The 23,242-nt window shown below is 42.3% G+C and overlaps 4 protein-coding genes across 4 annotated transcripts; 2 read left to right on the top strand and 2 right to left on the bottom strand.

Moving 5' to 3' along the window:
• Window positions 1-314: 314 nt before the first annotated feature.
• On the bottom strand, window positions 315-13,327 carry LOC139100409 (pneumococcal serine-rich repeat protein-like). Its single transcript, XM_070653024.1, has 11 exons — window positions 10,918-13,327; window positions 7,640-10,852; window positions 5,619-7,589; window positions 5,002-5,390; window positions 4,300-4,864; window positions 4,098-4,253; window positions 3,874-3,979; window positions 3,575-3,805; window positions 2,406-3,513; window positions 1,873-2,233; window positions 315-1,804 (listed from the first exon to the last, which is right to left on the bottom strand). The coding sequence occupies exons 1-11, from the start codon at window positions 13,325-13,327 to the stop codon at window positions 315-317; spliced, it is 12,000 nt and encodes a 3,999-aa protein (XP_070509125.1).
• Window positions 13,328-15,263: 1,936 nt separating this feature from the next.
• Window positions 15,264-18,038, top strand: LOC139100038 (probable cytochrome P450 28d1). The gene is made up of 6 exons (XM_070652618.1): window positions 15,264-15,775; window positions 15,861-15,965; window positions 16,421-16,745; window positions 16,931-16,969; window positions 17,139-17,309; window positions 17,525-18,038. Exons 1-6 carry the CDS (start codon window positions 15,314-15,316, stop codon window positions 17,953-17,955), a joined length of 1,533 nt encoding a protein of 510 aa, XP_070508719.1. The 5' UTR covers window positions 15,264-15,313; the 3' UTR covers window positions 17,956-18,038.
• A 94-nt stretch (window positions 18,039-18,132) lies between these two features.
• On the top strand, window positions 18,133-20,548 carry LOC139100089 (probable cytochrome P450 28a5). The gene is made up of 6 exons (XM_070652683.1): window positions 18,133-18,626; window positions 18,739-18,843; window positions 18,995-19,319; window positions 19,411-19,449; window positions 19,623-19,793; window positions 19,975-20,548. Exons 1-6 carry the CDS (start codon window positions 18,165-18,167, stop codon window positions 20,403-20,405), a joined length of 1,533 nt encoding a protein of 510 aa, XP_070508784.1. The 5' UTR covers window positions 18,133-18,164; the 3' UTR covers window positions 20,406-20,548.
• An 856-nt stretch (window positions 20,549-21,404) lies between these two features.
• Lst8 (MTOR associated protein, LST8) lies at window positions 21,405-22,757 on the bottom strand. Its single transcript, XM_070652790.1, has 2 exons — window positions 22,566-22,757; window positions 21,405-22,356 (listed from the first exon to the last, which is right to left on the bottom strand). Exons 1-2 carry the CDS (start codon window positions 22,680-22,682, stop codon window positions 21,535-21,537), a joined length of 939 nt encoding a protein of 312 aa, XP_070508891.1. The 5' UTR covers window positions 22,683-22,757; the 3' UTR covers window positions 21,405-21,534.
• Window positions 22,758-23,242: the final 485 nt, after the last annotated feature.

Here is a 23,242-nt window from a genome sequence, read left to right as displayed (position 1 = left end):
ATCAAAATGACTAGATTCAAATTAAGGCTATGGCATGTGCTATCAGAAGTGACCTCAAGGGGAGGAAGGGATGGGTGGGTAGATCCCCTCTTCCCCCATTGGTCAGAATTCTATGATTTTTTGAAAAATTTTCAATTTTCAACAAAATTTTAAAAGACCAAAAAGGTCTAAATCGACAACAAGTAAGCACAATGCCACCAAGCCTTAATATCAATCCACACCATTAACATCCGACGAAATAATTTAAAATTAACACATCTCCTTAATGATAGCCACAATCACATGCTGTTTACAATAATAAAGAAAAGTCAAATTTAGTCGTCAAAAAGATTGGAATTTAAGGCATGCATTCCAATATTTGCTTCACCGCTGCTTGATGTAAATGCTTGATCAGAACTTTCATCCGAATAACATTCAGCATCACCTTCTTCGATGGATATGACACCTTCGAGACTACTGTAGTCATCAAAATAGACAAACTCACATTCAGCAGGGCCACTTTCATCTGGATATACAAGATAATAATCGGAATCCATTATACTGGTTCCACTAGTGTATCTTTGAGATGGCGAGCTTGACGAATGTAAAGATGAGCCAGAAGAACTAGTAGATGATGATCCAATGGAACTCAAACTACTGGAACCAGATGAAGATTTTGAAGATGAACTCGTAGACAAAATATCTGAAGCAGATGACGAGCTAGAGCTGTAAGAGGTTGAAACCATCTCACTTGAAGAACTTGATTCAACAGAACTATGAGATTCTGATGGAGCAGATGAACTTGAGCTGTGAGATCCAGATGAAGCAGATGAACCAGAACTGAATGATCCAGATGGAGCAGATGAACTTGAGCTGTGAGATCCAGATGAAGCAGACGAACCAGAACTGAATGATCCAGATGGAGCAGATGAACCAGAACTGAATGATCCAGATGGAGCAGATGAACTTGAGCTGTGAGATCCAGATGAAGCAGACGAACCAGAACTGAATGATCCAGATGGAGCAGATGAACCAGAACTGAATGATCCTGATGGAGCAGATGAACTTGAGCTGTGAGATCCAGATGAAGCAGATGAACCAGAACTGAATGATCCAGATGGAGCAGATGAACTTGAGCTGTGAGATCCAGATGAAGCAGACGAACCAGAACTGAATGATCCAGATGGAGCAGATGAACCAGAACTGAATGATCCAGATGGAGCAGATGAACTTGAGCTGTGAGATCCTGATGGAGCTGAGGAACTTGAACTGAATGATCCAGATGGAGCAGATGAACCAGAACTGAATGATCCAGATGGAGCAGATGAACTTGAGCTGTGAGATCCAGATGAAGCAGACGAACCAGAACTGAATGATCCAGATGGAGCAGATGAACCAGAACTGAATGATCCAGATGGAGCAGATGAACCAGAACTGAATGATCCAGATGGAGCAGATGAACCAGAACTGAATGATCCAGATGGAGCAGATGAACCAGAAGAATAAGCACTTGATGAACTTGATGCAATTTCACTTGAGGAACTTGACTCTGTTGTGAATGATCCAGATGGAGCAGATGATCCAGATGGAGCTGATGATCCAGATGGAGCTGATGAACTTGAGCTGTATGATCCTGATGGAGCAGATGAACCAGAACTGAATGATCCAGATGGAGCAGATGAACTTGAGCTGTGAGATCCTGATGGAGCAGATGAACCAGAACTGAATGATCCAGATGGAGCAGATGAACCAGAACTGAATGATCCAGATGGAGCAGATGAACCAGAACTAAATGATCCAGATGGAGCAGATGAACTTGAGAATGCTGAGGAGATCGAGATCCAGATGAAGCAGATGATCCAGAACTGAATGATCCAGATGGAGCAGATGAACCAGAACTGAATGATCCAGATGGAGCAGATGAACTTGAGCTGTGAGATCCAGATGAAGCAGATGATCCAGAACTGAATGATCCAGATGGAGCAGATGAACCAGAACTGAATGATCCAGATGGAGCAGATGAACCAGATGGAGCAGATGATCCAGATGGAGCAGATGAACCAGATTGAGCTAATGAACTTGAGCTGTACGATCCTGATGGAGCAGATGATCCAGAACTGAAGGATCCAGATGGAGCTGAGGAACTTGAGCTGTGAGATCCAGATGAAGCAGATGATCCAGAACTGAATGATCCAGATGGAGAAGATGAACCAGAACTGAATGATCCAGATGGAGCAGATGAACCAGAATGGAGCTGAAACTAGAACTGAAGGATCCAGATGGAGCTGAGGAACTTGAGCTGTAAGATCCAGATGGAGCAGAAGAACCAGAACTGAATGATCCTGATGGAGCAGATGAACCAGAACTGAATGATCCAGATGGAGCAGATGAACCAGAACTGAATGATCCAGATGGAGCAGATGAACTTGAGCTGTGAGATCCAGATGAAGCAGATGATGAAGTCCAGATGGAGCAGATGATCCAGAACTGAATGATCCAGATGGAGCAGATGAACCAGAACTGAATGATCCAGATGGAGCAGATGAACTTGAGCTGTGAGATCCTGATGGAGCAGATGATCCAGATGGAGCTGATGAACTTGAGCTGTATGATCCTGATGGAGCAGATGATCCAGAACTGAAGGATCCAGATGGAGAAGATGAACCAGAACTGAATGATCCAGATGGAGCAGATGAACCAGAAGAATAAGCAGATGATCCAGAACCAGATGGAGCTGATGAACTTGAACTGTAAGATCCAGATGGAGCAGATGAACCAGAGCTGTAATGATCCTGATGGAGCAGATGATCCAGAACTCTGATGGAACTGAATGATCCAGATGGAGCAGATGATCCAGAACTGAAGGATCCAGATGGAGCTGATGAACTTGAGCTGTAAGATCCTGATGGAGCAGATGAACCAGAACTGAATGATCCAGATGGAGAAGATGAACCAGAACTGAATGATCCAGATGGAGCAGATGATCCAGAACTGAAGGATCCGGATGGAGCTGAGGAACTTGAGCTGTATGATCCAGATGGAGCAGATGATGCAGATGGAGCTGATGATCCAGATGGAGCTGATGAACTTGAGCTGTACGATCCTGATGGAGCAGATGATCCAGAACTGAAGGATCCAGATGGAGCAGATGAACCAGAACTAAATGATCCAGATGGAGCAGATGAACTTGAGCTGTGAGATCCAGATGAAGCAGATGATCCAGAACTGAATGATCCAGATGGAGCAGATGATCCAGAACTGAATGATCCAGATGGAGCAGATGAACCAGATTGAGCTAATGAACTTGAGCTGTACGATCCTGATGGAGCAGATGATCCAGAACTGAAGGATCCAGATGGAGCTGAGGAACTTGAGCTGTGAGATCCTGATGGAGCAGATGATCCAGAACTGAATGATCCAGATGGAGCAGATGAACCAGAACTAAATGATCCAGATGGAGCAGATGAACTTGAGCTGAACTTGATGGAGCAGATGAACCAGAACTGAGATCCTGATGGAGCAGATGAACCAGAACTGAATGATCCAGATGGAGCAGATGAACCAGAACTGAATGATCCAGATGGAGCAGATGAACCAGAAGATCCTGAATGATCCTGATGGAGCAGATGATCCAGATGGAGCTGATGAACTTGAGCTGTATGATCCTGATGGAGCAGATGATCCAGAACTGAAGGATCCAGATGGAGAAGATGAACCAGAACTGAATGATCCAGATGGAGCAGATGAACCAGAACTGAATGATCCAGATGGAGCAGATGATGAACTTGATCCAGATGGAGCTTGAGGAACTTGAATTTCTCTGACTCTGTGTGAATGATCCAGATGGAGCAGATGATCCAGATGGAGCTGATGATCCAGATGGAGCTGATGAACTTGAGCTGTAATGATCCTGATGGAGCAGATGAACCAGAACTGAATGATCCAGATGGAGCAGATGAACCAGAACTGAATGATCCAGATGGAGCAGATGAGCTGAGAACTGAATCCTGATGGATCCAGATGGAGCTGAATGATCCAGATGGAGCAGATGAGCTGAATGATCCAGATGGAGCAGATGATGCAGATGGAGCTGAATGATCCAGATGGAGCTGATGAACTTGAGCTGTATGGAGCAGATGATGCAGATGGAGCCGATCCTGATGGAGCAGATGATCCAGAACTGAAGGATCCAGATGGAGCTGAGGAACTTGAGCTGTATGATCCTGATGGAGCAGATGATCCAGATGGAGCTGATGAACTTGAGCTGTAAGATCCTGATGGAGCAGATGATCCAGATGGAGCCAGATGGAGCAGATGAACCAGAACTGAATGATCCAGATGGAGCTGATGAACTTGAGCTGTAAGATCCTGATGGAGCAGATGAACCAGAACTGAATGATCCAGATGGAGCTGAAGAACTTGAGCTGTAAGATCCTGATGGAGCAGATGAACCAGAACTGAATGATCCAGATGAAGCAGATGAACCAGAAGAATAAGCACTTGATGAACTTGATGCAATTTCACTTGAGGAACTTGATCCAGATGGAGCTGAGGAACTTGAGCTGAATGATCCAGATGGAGCAGATGATCCAGATGGAGCTGATGAACTTGAGCTGTAAGATCCTGATGGAGCAGATGATCCAGAACTGAAGGATCCGGATGGAGCTGATGAACTTGAGCTGTAAGATCCTGATGGAGCAGATGAACCAGAACTGAATGATCCAGATGGAGCAGATGAACCAGAACTGAATGATCCTGATGGAGCAGATGATCCAGATGAGCTGAACTGATGCATTTCACTTGATGATCCAGATGGAGCAGATGAACCAGAACTGAATGATCCAGATGGAGCCAGATGGAGCTGAGGAACTTGAGCTGTATGATCCTGATGGAGCAGATGTGAATGATCCAGATGGAGCAGATGAACCAGAACTGAATGATCCAGATGGAGCAGATGATGATGATCCAGATGGAGCTGAGGAACTTGAACTGTAAGATCCAGAACTGATGGAGCAGATGAACCAGAACTGAACCAGAACTAAATGAATGATCACTTGATGGAGCAATTTCACTTGATGAACTTGACTCTGTTGTGAGATGAGCCAGAAGAATAAGCACTTGATGAACTGTGATGAATTTCACTTGATGGAACTTGACTCTGAATGATCCAGATGGAGCAGATGATCCAGAACTGAAGGATCCGGATGGAGCTGAGGAACTTGAGCTGTATGATCCAGATGGAGCTGATGATCCAGATGGAGCTGATGAACTTGAGCTGTATGATCCTGATGGAGCAGATGAACCAGAACTGAATGATCCAGATGGAGCAGATGATCCAGAACTGAATGATCCAGATGGAGCTGAGGAACTTGAGCTGTATGATCCTGATGGAGCAGATGATCCAGATGGAGCTGATGATCCAGATGGAGCTGAGATGGAGCTGATGAACTTGAGCTGTAAGATCCTGATGGAGCAGATGAACCAGAACTGAATGATCCAGATGGAGCTGATGAACCAGATGGAGCTGTAATGATCCAGATGGAGCAGATGAACCAGAACTGAATGATCCAGATGGAGCAGATGAACCAGAACTGAATGATCCAGATGGAGCAGATGAAACTGAATGATCCAGAAGGAACTTGAACTGTAGATGAAGGATCCAGATGGAGCTGAGGAACTTGAGCTGTATGATCCTGATGGAGCAGATGATCCAGATGGAGCTGATGAACTTGAGCTGTAAGATCCTGATGGAGCAGATGAACCAGAACTGAATGATCCAGATGGAGCAGATGAACCAGAACCAGAAGAATAAGCACTTGATGAACTTGATGCAATTTCACTTGAGGAACTTGACTCTGTTGTGAATGATCCAGATGGAGCAGATGATCCAGATGGAGCTGATGATCCAGATGGAGCTGATGAACTTGAGCTGTAAGATCCTGATGGAGCAGATGAACCAGAACTGAATGATCCAGATGGAGCAGATGAACCAGAACTGAATGATCCAGATGGAGCAGATGATCCAGAACTATAAGCCAGAACTTGATGCAATTTCACTTGAGGATCTGATCCAGAGCAGATGAAGCTTGATGATCCAGATGAACCAGAACTGAATGATCCAGATGGAGCTGATGAACTTCCAGATGGAGCTGATGAACTTGAGCTGTACGATCCTGATGGAGCAGATGATCCAGAACTGAAGGATCCAGATGGAGCTGAGGAACTTGAGCTGTATGATCCTGATGGAGCAGATGATCCAGATGGAGCTGATGAACTTGAGCTGTAAGATCCTGATGGAGCAGATGAACCAGAACTGAATGATCCAGATGGAGCAGATGAACCAGAACTGAATGATCCAGATGGAGCTGAGGAACTTGAGCTGTAAGATCCTGATGGAGCAGATGAACCAGAACTGAATGATCCAGATGGAGCTGAGGAACTTGAGCTGTAAGATCCTGATGGAGCAGATGAACCAGAACTGAATGATCCAGATGGAGCAGATGAACCTGAAGAATAAGCACTTGATGAACTTGATGCAATTTCACTTGATGAACTTGACTCTGTTGTGAATGATCCAGATGGAGCAGATGATCCAGATGGAGCTGATGAACTTGAGCTGTAAGATCCTGATGGAGCAGATGAACCAGAACTGAATGATCCAGATGGAGCAGATGATCCAGAACTGAATGATCCAGATGGAGCTGAGGAACTTGAACTGTAAGATCCTGATGGAGCAGATGAACCAGAACTAAATGATTCTGATGGAGCAGATGAGCCAGAAGAATAAGCACTTGATGAACTTGATGCAATTTCACTTGATGAACTTGACTCTGTTGTGAATGATCCAGATGGAGCAGATGATCCAGATGGAGCTGATGATCCAGATGGAGCTGATGATCCAGATGGAGCTGATGATCCAGATGGAGCTGATGAACTTGAGCTGAATGATCCTGATGGAGCAGATGATCCAGATGGAGCTGATGATCCAGATGGAGCTGATGATCCAGATGGAGCTGAGGAACTTGAGCTGTAAGATCCTGATGGAGCAGATGATCCAGAACTGAAGGATCCAGATGGAGCTGAGGAACTTGAGCTGTATGATCCTGATGGAGCAGATGATCCAGATGGAGCTGATGATCCAGATGGAGCTGATGAACTTGAGCTGAATGATCCTGATGGAGCAGATGATCCAGATGGAGCTGATGATCCAGATGGAGCTGATGATCCAGATGGAGCTGATGAACTTGAGCTGTAAGATCCTGATGGAGCAGATGAACCAGAACTGAATGATCCAGATGGAGCAGATGATCCAGAACTGAATGATCCAGATGGAGCTGAGGAACTTGAACTGTAAGATCCTGATGGAGCAGATGAACCAGAACTGAATGATTCTGATGGAGCAGATGAGCCAGAAGAATAAGCACTTGATGAACTTGATGCAATTTCACTTGATGAACTTGACTCTGTTGTGAATGATCCAGATGGAACAGATGATCCAGATGGAGCTGATGATCCAGATGGAGCTGATGATCCAGATGGAGCTGATGATCCAGATGGAGCTGATGAACTTGAGCTGAATGATCCTGATGGAGCAGATGATCCAGATGGAGCTGATGATCCAGATGAGATGGAGCTGATGATCCAGATGGAGCTGATGAACTTGAGCTGTACGATCCTGATGGAGCAGATGATCCAGAACTGAAGGATCCAGATGGAGCTGAGGAACTTGAGCTGTATGATCCTGATGGAGCAGATGATCCAGATGGAGCTGATGATCCAGATGGAGCTGATGAACTTGAGCTGTGAGATCCAGATGAAGCAGATGAACCAGAACTGAATGATCCTGATGGAGCAGATGAGCCAGAAGAATAAGCACTTGATGAACTTGATGCAATTTCACTTGATGAACTTGACTCTGTTGTGAATGATCCAGATGGAGCAGATGATCCAGATGGAGCTGATGAACTTGAGCTGTATGATCCAGATGGAGCTGATGATCCAGAACTGAAGGATCCAGATGGAGCTGAGGAACTAGAGCTGTATGATCCTGATGGAGCAGATGATCCAGATGGAGCTGATGATCCAGATGGAGCTGATGAACTTGAGCTGTGAGATCCAGATGAAGCAGATGAACCAGAACTGAATGATCCAGATGGAGCTGAGGAACTAGAGCTGTATGATCCTGATGGAGCAGATGATCCAGATGGAGCTGATGATCCAGATGGAGCTGATGATCCAGATGGAGCTGATGATCCAGATGGAGCTGATGAACTTGAGCTGTAAGATCCTGATGGAGCAGATGATCCAGAACTGAAGGATCCAGATGGAGCTGAGGAACTTGAGCTGTATGATCCTGATGGAGCAGATGATCCAGATGGAGCTGATGATCCAGATGGAGCTGATGAACTTGAGCTGTGAGATCCAGATGAAGCAGATGAACCAGAACTGAATGATCCAGATGGAGCTGATGAACTTGAGCTGAATGATCCTGATGGAGCAGATGATCCAGATGGAGCTGATGATCCAGATGGAGCTGATGATCCAGATGGAGCTGATGATCCAGATGGAGCTGATGATCCAGATGGAGCTGATGAACTTGAGCTGTAAGATCCTGATGGAGCAGATGAACCAGAACTGAATGATCCAGATGGAGCAGATGATCCAGAACTGAAGGATCCAGATGTAGCTGAGGAACTAGAGCTGTATGATCCTGATGGAGCAGATGATCCAGATGGAGCTGATGATCCAGATGGAGCTGATGAACTTGAGCTGTGAGATCCAGATGAAGCAGATGAACCAGAACTGAATGATCCTGATGGAGCAGATGAGCCAGATGGAGCTGATGAACTTGAGCTGTATGATCCAGATGGAGCTGATGATCCAGAACTGAAGGATCCAGATGGAGCTGAGGAACTAGAGCTGTATGATCCTGATGGAGCAGATGATCCAGATGGAGCTGATGATCCAGAACTGAAGGATCCAGATGGAGCTGAGGAACTAGAGCTGTATGATCCTGATGGAGCAGATGATCCAGATGGAGCTGATGATCCAGATGGAGCTGATGAACTTGAGCTGAATGATCCTGATGGAGCAGATGATCCAGATGGAGCTGATGATCCAGATGGAGCTGATGAACTTGTGCTGTGAGATCCAGATGAAGCAGATGAACCAGAACTGAATGATCCTGATGGAGCAGATGAGCCAGAAGAATAAGCACTTGATGAACTTGATGCAATTTCACTTGATGAACTTGACTCTGTTGTGAATGATCCAGATGGAGCTGATGAACTTGAGCTGTATGATCCTGATGGAGCAGATGATCCAGAACTGAAGGATCCAGATGGAGCTGAGGAACTTGAGCTGTATGATCCTGATGGAGCAGATGATCCAGAACTGAAGGATCCAGATGGAGCTGATGAACTTGTGCTGTGAGATCCAGATGAAGCAGATGAACCAGAACTGAATGATCCTGATGGACCTGATGAGTCTGAGCTATGTGATTCTGATGGAGCAGAGGAACTTGAGCTGTAAGATCCTGATGGACCTGATGAGCCTGAACTATGAGAACTTGATTTTTCAGACGAGCTTGAGCTGTAAGATCCTGATGGACCTGATGAGCCTGAGCTATGTGATTCTGATGGAGCAGAGGAGCTTGTGCTGTAAGATCCTGATGGACCTGATGAGCCTGAGCTATGTGATTCTGATGGAGCAGAGGAGCTTGAGCTGTAAGATCCTGATGGACCTGATGAGCCTGAACTATGAGAACTTGATTTTTCAGACGAGCTTGAGCTGTAAGATCCTGATGGACCTGATGAGCCTGAGCTATGTGATTCTGATGGAGCAGAGGAGCTTGAGCTGTAAGATCCTGATGGAACGGATGAGCCTGAGCTATGTGATTCTGATGGAGCAGAGGAGCTTGAGCTGTAAGATCCTGATGGAACGGATGAGCCTGAGCTATGTGATTCTGATGGAGCAGAGGAGCTTGAGCTGTAAGATCCTGATGGACCTGATGAGCCTGAACTATGAGAACTTGATTTTTCAGACGAGCTTGAGCTGTAAGATCCTGATGGACCTGATGAGCCTGAACTATGTGATTCTGATGGAGCAGAGGAACTTGAGCTGTAAGATCCTGATGGACCTGATGAGCCTGAACTATGTGATTCTGATGGAGCAGAGGAGCTTGAGCTGTAAGATCCTGATGGACCTGATGAGCCTGAACTATGAGAACTTGATTTTTCAGACGAGCTTGAGCTGTAAGATCCAGATGGACCTGATGAGCCTGAACTATGTGATTCTGATGGAGCAGAGGAGCTTGAGCTGTAAGATCCTGATGGACCTGATGAGCCTGAACTATGAGAACTTGATTTTTCAGACGAGCTTGAGCTGTAAGATCCTGATGGACCTGATGAGCCTGAACTATGGGATTCTGATGGAGCAGAGGAGCTTGAGCTGTAAGATCCTGATGGACCTGATGAGCCTGAACTATGTGATTCTGATGGAGCAGAGGAGCTTGAGCTGTAAGATCCTGATGGACCTGATGAGCCTGAACTATGAGAACTTGATTTTTCAGACGAGCTTGAGCTGTAAGATCCTGATGGACCTGATGAGCCTGAACTATGTGATTCTGATGGAGCAGAGGAGCTTGAGCTGTAAGATCCTGATGGACCTGATGAGCCTGAACTATGAGAACTTGATTTTTCAGACGAGCTTGAGCTGTAAGATCCAGATGGACCTGATGAGCCTGAACTATGTGATTCTGATGGAGCAGAGGAGCTTGAGCTGTAAGATCCTGATGGACCTGATGAGCCTGAACTATGAGAACTTGATTTTTCAGACGAGCTTGAGCTGTAAGATCCTGATGGACCTGATGAGCCTGAACGGATGAGCTATGTGATTCTGATGGAGCAGAGGAGCTTGTGCTGTAAGATCCTGATGGACCTGATGAGCCTGAACTATGAGAACTTGATTTTTCAGACGAGCTTGAGCTGTAAGATCCTGATGGACCTGATGAGCCTGAACTATGTGATTCTGATGGAGCAGAGGAGCTTGAGCTGTAAGATCCTGATGGACCTGATGAGCCTGAACTATGAGAACTTGATTTTTCAGACGAGCTTGAGCTGTAAGATCCTGATGGAACGGATGAGCCTGAACTATGAGAACTTGATTTTTCAGACGAGCTTGAGCTGTAAGATCCTGATGGAACGGATGAGCCTGAGCTATGTGATTCTGATGGAGCAGAGGAGCTTGAGCTGTAAGATCCTGATGGACCTGATGAGCCTGAACTATGAGAACTTGATTTTTCAGACGAGCTTGAGCTGTAAGATCCTGATGGAACGGATGAGCCTGAGCTATGAGATTCTGATGGAGCAGAGGAGCTTGAGCTGTAAGATCCTGATGGACCTGATGAGCCTGAACTATGAGAACTTGATTTTTCAGACGAGCTTGAGCTGTAAGAACCTGATGGAACGGATGAGCCTAAGCTATGTGATTCTGATGGAGCAGAGGAGCTTGAGCTGTAAGATCCAGATGGACCTGATGAGCCTGAACTATGAGATTCTGATGGAGCAGAGGAGGTTGAGCTGTAAGATCCTGATGGAACGGATGAGCCTGAGCTATGAGATTCTGATGGAGCAGAGGAGGTTGAGCTGTAAGATCCTGATGGAACGGATGAGCCTGAGCTATGAGATTCTGATGGAGCAGAGGAGCTTGAGCTGTAAGATCCTGATGGACCTGATGAGCCTGAACTATGAGAACTTGATTTTTCAGACGAGCTTGAGCTGTAAGATCCTGATGGAACGGATGAGCCTGAGCTATGTGATTCTGATGGAGCAGAGGAGCTTGAGCTGTAAGATCCTGATGGAACGGATGAGCCTGAGCTATGTGATTCTGATGGAGCAGAGGAGCTTGAGCTGTAAGATCCTGATGGACCTGATGAGCCTGAACTATGAGAACTTGATTTTTCAGACGAGCTTGAGCTGTAAGATCCTGATGGAACGGATGAGCCTGAACTATGTGATTCTGATGGAGCAGAGGAGCTTGAGCTGTAAGATCCTGATGGACCTGATGAGCCTGAACTATGAGAACTTGATTTTTCAGACGAGCTTGAGCTGTAAGATCCTGATGGAACGGATGAGCCTGAGCTATGAGATTCTGATGGAGCAGAGGAGCTTGAGCTGTAAGATCCTGATGGACCTGATGAGCCTGAACTATGAGAACTTGATTTTTCAGACGAGCTTGAGCTGTAAGATCCTGATGGAACGGATGAGCCTGAGCTATGAGATTCTGATGGAGCAGAGGAGCTTGAGCTGTAAGATCCTGATGGACCTGATGAGCCTGAACTATGAGAACTTGATTTTTCAGACGAGCTTGAGCTGTAAGATCCTGATGGAACGGATGAGCCTGAGCTATGAGATTCTGATGGAGCAGAGGAGCTTGAGCTGTAAGATCCTGATGGAACGGATGAGCCTGAGCTATGTGATTCTGATGGAGCAGAGGAGCTTGAGCTGTAAGATCCTGATGGACCTGATGAGCCTGAACTATGAGAACTTGATTTTTCAGACGAGCTTGAGCTGTAAGATCCTGATGGAACGGATGAGCCTGAGCTATGAGATTCTGATGGAGCAGAGGAGCTTGAGCTGTAAGATCCTGATGGACCTGATGAGCCTGAACTATGAGAACTTGATTTTTCAGACGAGCTTGAGCTGTAAGATCCTGATGGAACGGATGAGCCTGAGCTATGAGATTCTGATGGAGCAGAGGAGCTTGAGCTGTAAGATCCTGATGGAACGGATGAGCCTGAGCTATGAGATTCTGATGGAGCAGAGGAACTTGAGCTGTAAGATCCTGATGGACCTGATGAGCCTGAACTATGAGAACTTGATTTTTCAGACGAGCTTGAGCTGTAAGATCCTGATGGAACGGATGAGCCTGAGCTATGAGATTCTGATGGAGCAGAGGAGCTTGAGCTGTAAGATCCTGATGGAACGGATGAGCCTGAGCTATGAGATTCTGATGGAGCAGAGGAGCTTGAGCTGTAAGATCCTGATGGAACGGATGAGCCTGAGCTATGAGATTCTGATGGAGCAGAGGAGCTTGAGCTGTAAGATCCTGATGGAACGGATGAGCCTGAGCTATGTGATTCTGATGGAGCAGAGGAGCTTGTGCTGTAAGATCCTGATGGACCTGATGAGCCTGAACTATGAGAACTTGATTTTTCAGACGAACTTGAGCTAAAGGATCCCGAAGGTGCTGATGTATGTTCGCTAGATGAACTTTGTTCGGTAGATGAACCACTAGAATATGCTGACGTTTCACTTGTTTGTTCAGAACTATGCGAACTTGTTGACATAGAAATTGAGCTTAGTGACAGAGTTTCTGATGACGATTCCAGTGTAGAAATTGGACTTGAACTAGAGCTACTTCTTCTACTGTATATAGCACGGCTTGGTTTTTTCACTCTTTTTCGTATTCTTTTCTTTGCTGCATCGACATCTGTAATGTCCAACAACAATACAGTCAGCAGACCCACCACAATTAAGTTTGATATCTTCATAGTCACTTCACTTCACTTCACTTCCTTTTTTCACTTTTTTCACCACTTATTAGACTTATCCTTTAAGGCCCTAAGGCTTACAATAATGTCCAATCATGAAGTTTGTGCCTCTTATATACCAAATTGTAGACACCATCCAAGGAAAGTCATCAGCATGAAAACTAATTATAAGCTCAAAAGGCTGTCGTGATCAGCTTGTCCTTAGTAAAAAAATTAGTTTTTTTTCCAATTGTTAAGCAGTAACAGATGGCTTGACTTTAACAAATTTAATTAACTTTTTAATGAGTAAATTGTTTGGTTAATGAATTTTTGTCCAATGAAAGTGGATCCTGTCCGATTTGTGTTGACTCAAATGTCATTTGACTTGAAATTGCATTTTTTTTAATTAAAAAATAAAAGGTTTTTGAACTGAGGTGAGCTTTTGTGGCCTTTTTCGGTGTCAAATGTGTCAAAAATGGTTTTGTTTTAGTGGAACTTGAAGAGCTGGGCTTTATCTAGAGGGTTAGGTGGAAGGAGAGTGGGAGGTGAAGGGTTGAGATGCTTCTTAGCTTGAAAATTGCCTGTTGCCCCATATACGTCCCATATAAGATCCATATAAGCCCGATATACAGCCCATGTACAGCCCATGTACAGCCCATTTAAACCCCATATACAACCCATTTGCAGCCCATATACATCCCATTTACGTCCCATATATGCTCATTATACTCATCTAATGCCAATCTCATCCCAAATTCATCTCCCCGTCTACAAATTACACAATTTCTCCCCATTTTCCCCCCCAATTTTTTGAACCTCCCCAAGATTTCCTTTGTTAATTGTGTTAAGGCTCTCAACCCCATTTTGAAAAATTTATTTACATCTTTATCGGAAGTTAAAAAAATCACATTCACTTTTAAGTCGTAAATTCCAGTAAAGTGACTTGTCACGAACTCATTTGTCAAATTAAATCATAAATTTTAATCTAATTTGTTTAAGATATTCGTGACATTGAGAGTAAAAGTTGTAGTAAATGCTGATTGGCTGTTAGGTGATTGGGAAATTGACCAATGGTTGATTAGGGAGTTTGGAATGTTCAGGATTAGAAGCTTGGGAAATTTTGATAGTGAATTATTGTGCTGATGCGTAGCCAACAGGGACATATTCAGACATTTTATGCAAGGGAATGGGGGTTGGGGTGATTCAAAATTCAGGGGGAGTTTGGGTTTTCTTTCGAAAATTTTTAGCGAATTGATGAATCTTGTCCAAAAAACGAGTAGAACTGACTCCAAAAAAGTCACCCTTCTCCTATATATATCCTCATAATGTCATTAATTTTCAATCTTACTTCCTAAGATATATTCTGTACAAATATTAAGCAATAGACGTCTAGAGCATATTCAGGAGGGTGTTAGGTGCCAAACCATCCTCTACTTTAATTGAGGGCCAAGCCTTACTCCCTGTTTAGTACAAATTCTTTGACTTGCTTGAGCTTTTTGATCCCAAAATGTTCAAACTTAATGACTCTCTCCCGTCCTCTCTCATTCCCAAAAATGCCTGTCTACAATTCATATATGTACACAAACATGAAATTTTGGAGCTTCTCAATTGACATTGACATTGATGACTTCATTAACACAATCACTCTCTGTTTACTTTATTTCTCATTTTAATCAATTAAATTCGCATTCTAAAAACTTCTTTCTCACTCTCAATAAAAATCCATAAAAACTCACTCAGTAAAATAATTTCAGTTCCAGTTTAGTTTCATCTTCTCATCGGTCAACACACAAGGCACTAAAAATGTGGTTTTGTGAAGGAGTTTGTGGATTTTTGACGAATATTTTGATATTTATTGTTGTGATTTTGGCACTGCATTATGTCTATTTGCTGTCAAATCGGAACTACTGGATTAATCGGGGAGTTTTCTCACCAAATGCAGGTGCATTATTTGGCAATTTGCCTGGACAAGTCAATGGCAAGCGACACATCATGTACGAGTTGGACGAGCTGTATAAAAAGTACAAAAACAGTCACGCTTATGTCGGAATTTTCAACTTTAGAAGTCCACGATTTTTAGTTTTGGATCCAGAAATTGCAAAAGATATTTTAGTAAAATATTTCAAGAATTTTCAAGGAACTGAACTTTATGGAAAAATAGACGAAAAGTCAGATTCACTATTCGGCAACCATATGTTCTTCCAGATCGGCGAGGAGTGGAAAAATACTCGACAGTCAATATCTCCAGCATTTTCAAATAATCGAGTAAATTATTGAATAAATCACTTAATAATTTTCGAGCATTTATACTGATAGACTCTCCCTTCTTCTTCTTCCCATTTTGATACAGATCAAGGCCACACATCCAATTTTAGAAAATGTTTATGCGAAAATGAAAGAATATATAATTAATGAGAGTTTAAAGAGGAAAAGTGATGGATTTGACGCTAAAGATGTAAGTATGGGTCAAAAAACAGGAGGGTATTCAGGGCAGGGTGAGGTATGGGCCCCCAATCTCCCAGTGCCCCTTCTTTTTCTCATTTACCCCTTCTCTGATCCTTGTCTCCATTATTCCACTCCTTGTCCGTCTTAGCCCCCTTGCTGTTCTTCCTGTGCCCCTTTCTTGTCCCATCTGTGCCCTCGATGTCTCCCTTGAGTCTATTCCGTTCTCCTGGGGCTCTTTCTGTCCACCTTTGCCCTTCTCTATCTCCCCACTCTCCTTGTGCACATTCTTGTCCCTCTGCACCTCCTTTCTGTCATTCTGAGCTTCTCCTTGTCTCCATGTGCCCCTCTCTGACTCCCTGTACTCCTCCCTGTCCCCTCATGTGCTCTAACGACTGCACTGTCCCACTTAACTCCTCCAACTTCAACTCAATTAATCATTCTTCATCAATTCTCAATTAATTCCAGATATCCGAACGCTTTACAATCGCAACTGTTTCCAGCAGCATCTACAATGTCGATCCAAAGACATTCGAAGGCGGTGAATCTGAAATCTTGAAAACAGCACAAGACTTCTTGACACCAACTAAGAAGACAATGATTCTTTTTGGACTATGGAGTGTCTATCCATTTTTGAGTAAATTTTTGAAATTTTCGTTTGCTAAGCCTGATGCTGCTAAGTTTTTCTATGACTTGATGGTGAGCTCGATGAGACAAAGGGAAGCAAGTGGTGTCAAGAATATGGATTATTTGGAATATTTGATTGATTTGAAGAATAAGAAGGAGATTGATGGTGAGTTGAGGAGGATTTAGGGGTCTGGAAGTCATGAGTGGGGAGAGGATTGGCTAAAGGCCACGGGGTCGGTGGAAAGGCACTGTTTAAGTACGTAGGCATCAAATAATCTCCACTATGCAATCCAGGATCCCAAATATCATTTCTAAGTGGAATTTTAATCCTAATTTTTACATTTTTAACAGATCAAGCAGTTGCATCACATGGAGCATCATTTTTAGCTGGTTTGTAGTACAATCCCCCTGATTGACCCCATCAGCATGACTAAGAACGTCCACACCCTTCCTGAATTAAATTAATTGATCCTTAATTACCCTGATCACGCCTCTAATTACGTCCCTGGCTTATATAATCCATCAAGCACACTCAAAATCAAAATTTCCCTAATTTTAGATGGATATGCAACGTCCAGCTCAACAATCGCAGCTGCACTATACGAATTAGCTAGGAACATGGCTATTCAGTCCAAATTACGTGACGAAATCAAGAGAACTATGCCAAATGATGAGGACTTTACGTATGACAACATAATGAGTTTAGATTACTTGGACCAGGTTTGGTATGGTAAGTATAGCCATTAGGTCATGGGTAGGATAGGGTCTGAATAAGCAGAAATCGTTTAATTGATCCAAAATCCGGTGCCAAGTCGGTGTGACTTTGGCATGGTGTCTAAATTTAGTCCGAATTCATCACCAAGTCACGGTTATGCCGAAATCGAACTGTAAAGGATAGCAAGACTTGCATTGATTAATATAATGTCTCTCTTTATCATCCCCTAGAAACCCTCCGTACCCTCAACCCAGCAACCCACTTAGCTCGTTATTGTGTCGAGCCAATTACCTTGGACATGCCAAAAGACAAGAAAGTATCATTCGTAGAAGGCGACATCATCTACATCCCCGTCAATTCCATCGCTAAAGACCCGGAATACTACGAAAATCCAGAAACTTTCAATCCTGATCGATTCTCACCTGAAAATGGTGGCATCAAGGCTTTTATGGAACGTGGTATCTTCTTTCCATTTGGTATGGGACCGAGGACATGTATTGGCAACCGGTTTGCATTAGCACAAGGAAAGTATTGCATTGCAGCACTGATTAGGGACTTTGAGATCACTTTGAATCCGAAAAGTATTGAAGGACAGGAAATTCATCCACAGGGAATCATTGCGACTATTCGTGATTGCTATTTGGATTTTAAGAAAGTTTGAGGAATTTTTTTGTAGCTTTTGATATCAATTGGTGGAATGTCTTTTAAAATAAAGCAATTGATGACTTTTTTGGCATCTGTCAAGCATCTGTTTTGATTCAATTACTTCATTCTCAATTTTTGAGAATTAAATTCACATTCAAAATAATTTGACCAATTTACTTCCAGTTCAGTTTCATCTTCTCATCGGTCAACACACAAGGCTTAAAAATGTGGTTCTGTGAAGCAATTTGTGGATTTTTGACGAATATTTTGTTATTTATTGTTGTGATTTTGGCACTGCATTATGTCTATTTGCTTTCAAATCGGAACTACTGGATCAATCGGGGAGTTTTCTCACCAAATGCAGGTTCATTGTTTGGAAATTTGCCTGGACAAGTCAATGGCAAGCGACACATCATGTACGAGTTGGACGAGCTGTATAAAAAGTACAAAAACAGTCACTCTTATGTCGGAATTTTCAACTTTAGAAGTCCAAGATTTTTAGTTTTGGATCCAGAAATTGCAAAAGATATTTTAGTGAAATATTTCAAGAATTTTCAAGGAACTGAATTTTATGGGAAAGTAGACGAAAAGTCAGATCCATTACTAGGCGGTCACATGTTCGTACACATTGGCGATAAGTGGAAAAATACTCGACAGTCAATATCTCCTGCATTTACAAATTTGCGTGTATGTCTAAATTAACTTAATTTCAATCAATTTAAATTTAGTAAAATATGTCTAAATTTAGAATAAATTGAATAGAAGTGAACCTTGATAATGAATATTTATTTTGATACAGATCAAGGCCACACATCCAATTTATGTAAATGTGTATGACAAAATGAAAAAATTTATCAAAAATGAGATTGCAAAGAAGAATTCGGGAGGATTGGATGCAAAAGATGTGAGTTTTATTGGGGATGGGGTAGCTCTGATGGGGAGCAGGGATGGAGGGTTTGACCCTTAAATCCATTCTTCTTCCTTAAATTTGCCCATTTTCCTTTATGTACAATTTTCAACTAATTATCCATAATTCCCACAATTCTCCCCCACAGCTTTCATCACGTTTCACCATATCCGTCGTCTCCAACAGCATCTACAACGTCGATCCAAGAGTGTTTGACGGCAGCGAGTCTGAAATTCTCTCCCGAGCTCAATCGTTCCTCACGCCAACAAAGAAATTCATGATTTTATCACTTTTATGGAGTTTATATCCATTCTTGAGTAAATATGTTAAAATGTCACTTACACAGCCTGGATCTGAGCAGTTCTTCTTCAATTTGATGATGAATTCGATGAAGCAGAGGGAAGCAAGTGGTGTTAAGAATTTGGACTATTTGGAGTATTTGATTGGATTGAAGAATAGGAAGGAAGTTGATGGTAAGGTTAAGGCTCTGCTGTCATTACTATGTACCCAATTAGGGGATCCTTACTGTCATTTTAGATATGAATTTTGATTTTTCCTTTCCAGACATGGGAATTGCATCGCATGGAGCTTCATTTTTGATTGGTAAGTTGAAGACTTACGGCTGATAAGACGATTATTGATCAGCTTTAGTGATCAATGGACTATGCTAGTATAAAGCATAATACAGCTTCCCACCCACTTCCCCACCATATATTTTGATATTCTTACATACCCAACTTATGTAATATCCAATAACTCTCTTAATATCATTCAAGATGGCTACGACACATCAAGTAATGCTATATCAGCAGCTTTGTATGAAATGGCACGAAACAAAAGGATTCAAACAAAGCTACGCGATGAAATAAGGTCGAAAATGCCAAAGGAAGAAGATTTTACTTACGACAATATTATGGCATTGGAGTATTTGGACATGGTTTGGCATGGTAAGTGTTAAGCTGGGTTTGAAGTTGATTCTCTCCTAATAAGGAAAGAGGCAGCTTTTAGGTGCCATGAAAGCATGCTCCTTGCCTGATATTGCTGATTTTATATGAATTTGTGTCTACATGACTCAACTTCCGCATCTGAAACCTGATATAAAGCTTAAATTCCAACTCAATTTTCCAGAAACCCTCCGACTCCACAATCCCGGCAGCTACATAGCCCGCCAATGCATCGAACCAATAACTCTTCACTTCCCAAAAGACAAAAAGGTCTTCTTTGATGTCGGCGATGTTGTCTACATTCCAAATCAGTCAATCTTCAAAGATCCTGAATATTTTGAAAATCCACTTACTTTCTATCCGGAAAGATTCGCACCAGAAAACGGCGGCGTTAAAGCTTTTATGGATCAAGGCATCTTCTTTCCATTTGGATTAGGTCCTAGAAACTGCATTGGAAATCGGTTTGCACTGGCACAAGGGAAGTTTGGAATTGCTGCATTGATTAAGGACTTTGAGGTTTCATTGAATCCGAGGACGGTTGTGGGACAGGGGATTCATCCACAGGCTATTATTGTTGGGGTTAATGACTGTTATTTGGATTTTAAGGAGGTTTAAGGGTTGGTTAAGGGTGAAGGGCAATATGAGCGTATTTAGGAGGGAGGGAGTTTGCGGATCGACTCTCCTTACTCCTCAAAGTAAGGAACTGACTTATTTGGACATAAAACTCAATAAAAAGCATTCCTTAAAATTCTAAAAAAGTCTCATTTATTTCCTATAATTTCCTCAAATTAATCTACATAACACAACACTCAGTAATCGTCTGCTGCTTCACTTCCTTCATCTCCTTTCCCGCCATACAATTCTTAACATTTTCAGCAACATCAGGAAACGCCAATGTTTGCATCTTCGAATGCACCAATGTTTCATTGATTTTCACCTCAAAGCTTCCTCGTCTGCCTGTTTTACACTCAACTTTTGCCTCGGGAATTGTTTTGTTGAGAAATTCTTTTAATTCATGACATTGACGCTTGAAATCGCAAACGGCACAATATTCTATGTTGACTGATACAGCAGGTGGTTGGGACATGATTTGGTGGATTTTGAGATTTTGTGACTAATATTTGGATTTACTTTTTGATAATTTTTTGTGATTTTTGGATTGAAATATTGAAGGTTTTTGGGTGTGTTTAGAAATTTTTGTTGGAAACATTGGGGAATGTTTATTGTTTTTGGAAAACATTGGAAACTTTTTAGAGGATATTGTAAGTTTTAGTGATCAGACTGAGTAAATGCAAGGATTTGGGGCAAGTCAGTGAGATCCAGAGCTGCACTACTGGAATTTACAGCACTTAGCCATTTGGACCATTCGATCCACTTGGCCACTTGCTCCACCCGGTCATTTGATTGACATGGAGTCTTTATTCTCTTGGTCCACATGATCCACTTGATTCACTTGGTCCAATAAGTCCACTTGGTCCACTTGGCTCCCTTAGTCCACTTGGCTCCCTTAGTCCACTTGGTCCATTTGGTCCACTTGGTTCAATTGGTCCACATGGTCCTCTTGGTCCACTATGATCAAGTACATCACCAGCAATACAACAAAACAACAGCCAATTTCAATTAATCTTCATTTAATATTTATTCTTTAATAATTTGTTAAAAATAGTTTACAATAAATGTTTAAAAGCTTCACTTTGTTGACCCGATCCTCAATCTACATCCCAATCATCTCCAATTTCCCTTTCTAATTTCCAGGCTTCACAAACTCATCACGAAATGCAATAGCCGTCAGTGCCTTTGAATGTCCCAAATATTCACGTTCAATATTTTTCGTCTCAATTTTCCATAATCTAGCAGTTCCATCACTGCTGGCTACAAACAAATATTTACTGTCATTACTAAATGCGACGTCCCACATCCAAAATTTGTCAATTTTAAGCTCCCGATAAAGTTTAAAGTCATCTTCACATTTGTATAGTCGAGCAGTTCCATCGCCACCTGTTGCGACCAGCAGTGATGAATCTGGTGAGAATTTGCACTTTAATCCATAACGTTGCTGTGACACGAACCTTAATCTGGCATTTGTTTTTGAACATCCAGTTCCATCGTGATATAAATCCCAAATAAATGTTGATCCTTTATTGTTAATTGCTGCCAAATACTTTCCATTTGGACTTATGTCTATACAATTTAAGGAACAATTTGATTCCGGCATTAGTTGCTCATTATGATCAGTTTTTATGTCCCAGATGTAAATGCCACCAACAATTGTGCTGATTGCAACTTCAACTTGATTTGGATGAAGACAAACGGATGTGACTGGATTGAGGCAGTCGAACATTCTTTTGCAGACGGGTTGGGGGCAATTGAGGTCCCAAATACGAACACGACTGTCCTCTGAGCCGGTGTACATGAAGCGATTGTCATCTTGAAATCCAACGGCTGTTACATTTTTGCTGACACCTTCAAAGTTGATGAGGGGATTTGTGCTGGCATTAAGGTCGTAGAGACGGATTGACTGGAAGCCGCCGGCTGCTAGGTAGCTTTTGATTGCTAGGCAATTGACCTGGAAATGGATTTTGGATGTTAGTTGGGTTTTTGAGGTGGAAAATTGGATAAATTATTGAAAATTGACATTTTTTCCCACATTTTTGGACCAAAAAGGCCAAGAACATAATAAACCCTTCCTGCACTAGGGATGCATCCCTGTCAGATCCCAAACCAAGACCTTAACTCCCTAAATCACTCAAAATTAAGTCAATTCTAAATTCTCACCTGGGAATCGGAATGCTGAAGAGTTTTCACGGTCGTTCCCGAGTATGGCGCCCAAATTTTGATTGTATGGTCATATCCAGCTGTTGCTAGAATTGGTTCGCCTTCACTTTGAACCATTCTTGATGACTAAAATCTTTAAAATTAATTTTTTCTTATTTTTATGAATTGTTTTGTTTACTTTTTGTGAATTGATGAAAAATGTGGTTTTTGGAACGCACTCTTTGAATGTTTTGGAGGTGATGAATGTTGAGGAATTAATGTTGGATGTTTTGATGATCGATTGGATGTTGAACCAATCGGTGGAGTCGATTAATGTTGAGTAAATTTGAATTTATGTTGAAAATTTTGATTAAAAAATTCAAATTTAATTCAAAAATGACCAACAATATTGAATCTTATAAGGCTGGTGATAAATCGAAGAATGCTCAAGAATTCAAAAATTCTGAAACTTTAAATCATCAAAAATTTCCGAATTTTCATCCATAAAGTTTCAAAACTCCTCAAACTAATTGTTTCTAAAATTTAAATCTGCACCCAAAATTGCACAAATTTCTAAACACATCCCCAAAATTTACATCAAATTGCAACATAAAGTCATAAAATTTCTATTCAAATTTCCACCTAAAAATCAAAAACTCCCACCAAAAATGTCTGAAGACCCAAAAGTATCAGTCAAC

Source organism: Chironomus tepperi, unplaced genomic scaffold (genome assembly GCF_022539635.2).
Source record: "Chironomus tepperi strain 1889 unplaced genomic scaffold, CSIRO-AGI_Ctep_v1 contig_58, whole genome shotgun sequence".
NCBI lineage: Eukaryota > Metazoa > Arthropoda > Insecta > Diptera > Chironomidae > Chironomus > Chironomus tepperi.
The sequence above is the reverse complement of the archived record's forward strand: the minus strand, read 5'-3'. Positions and strand labels throughout refer to the sequence as shown.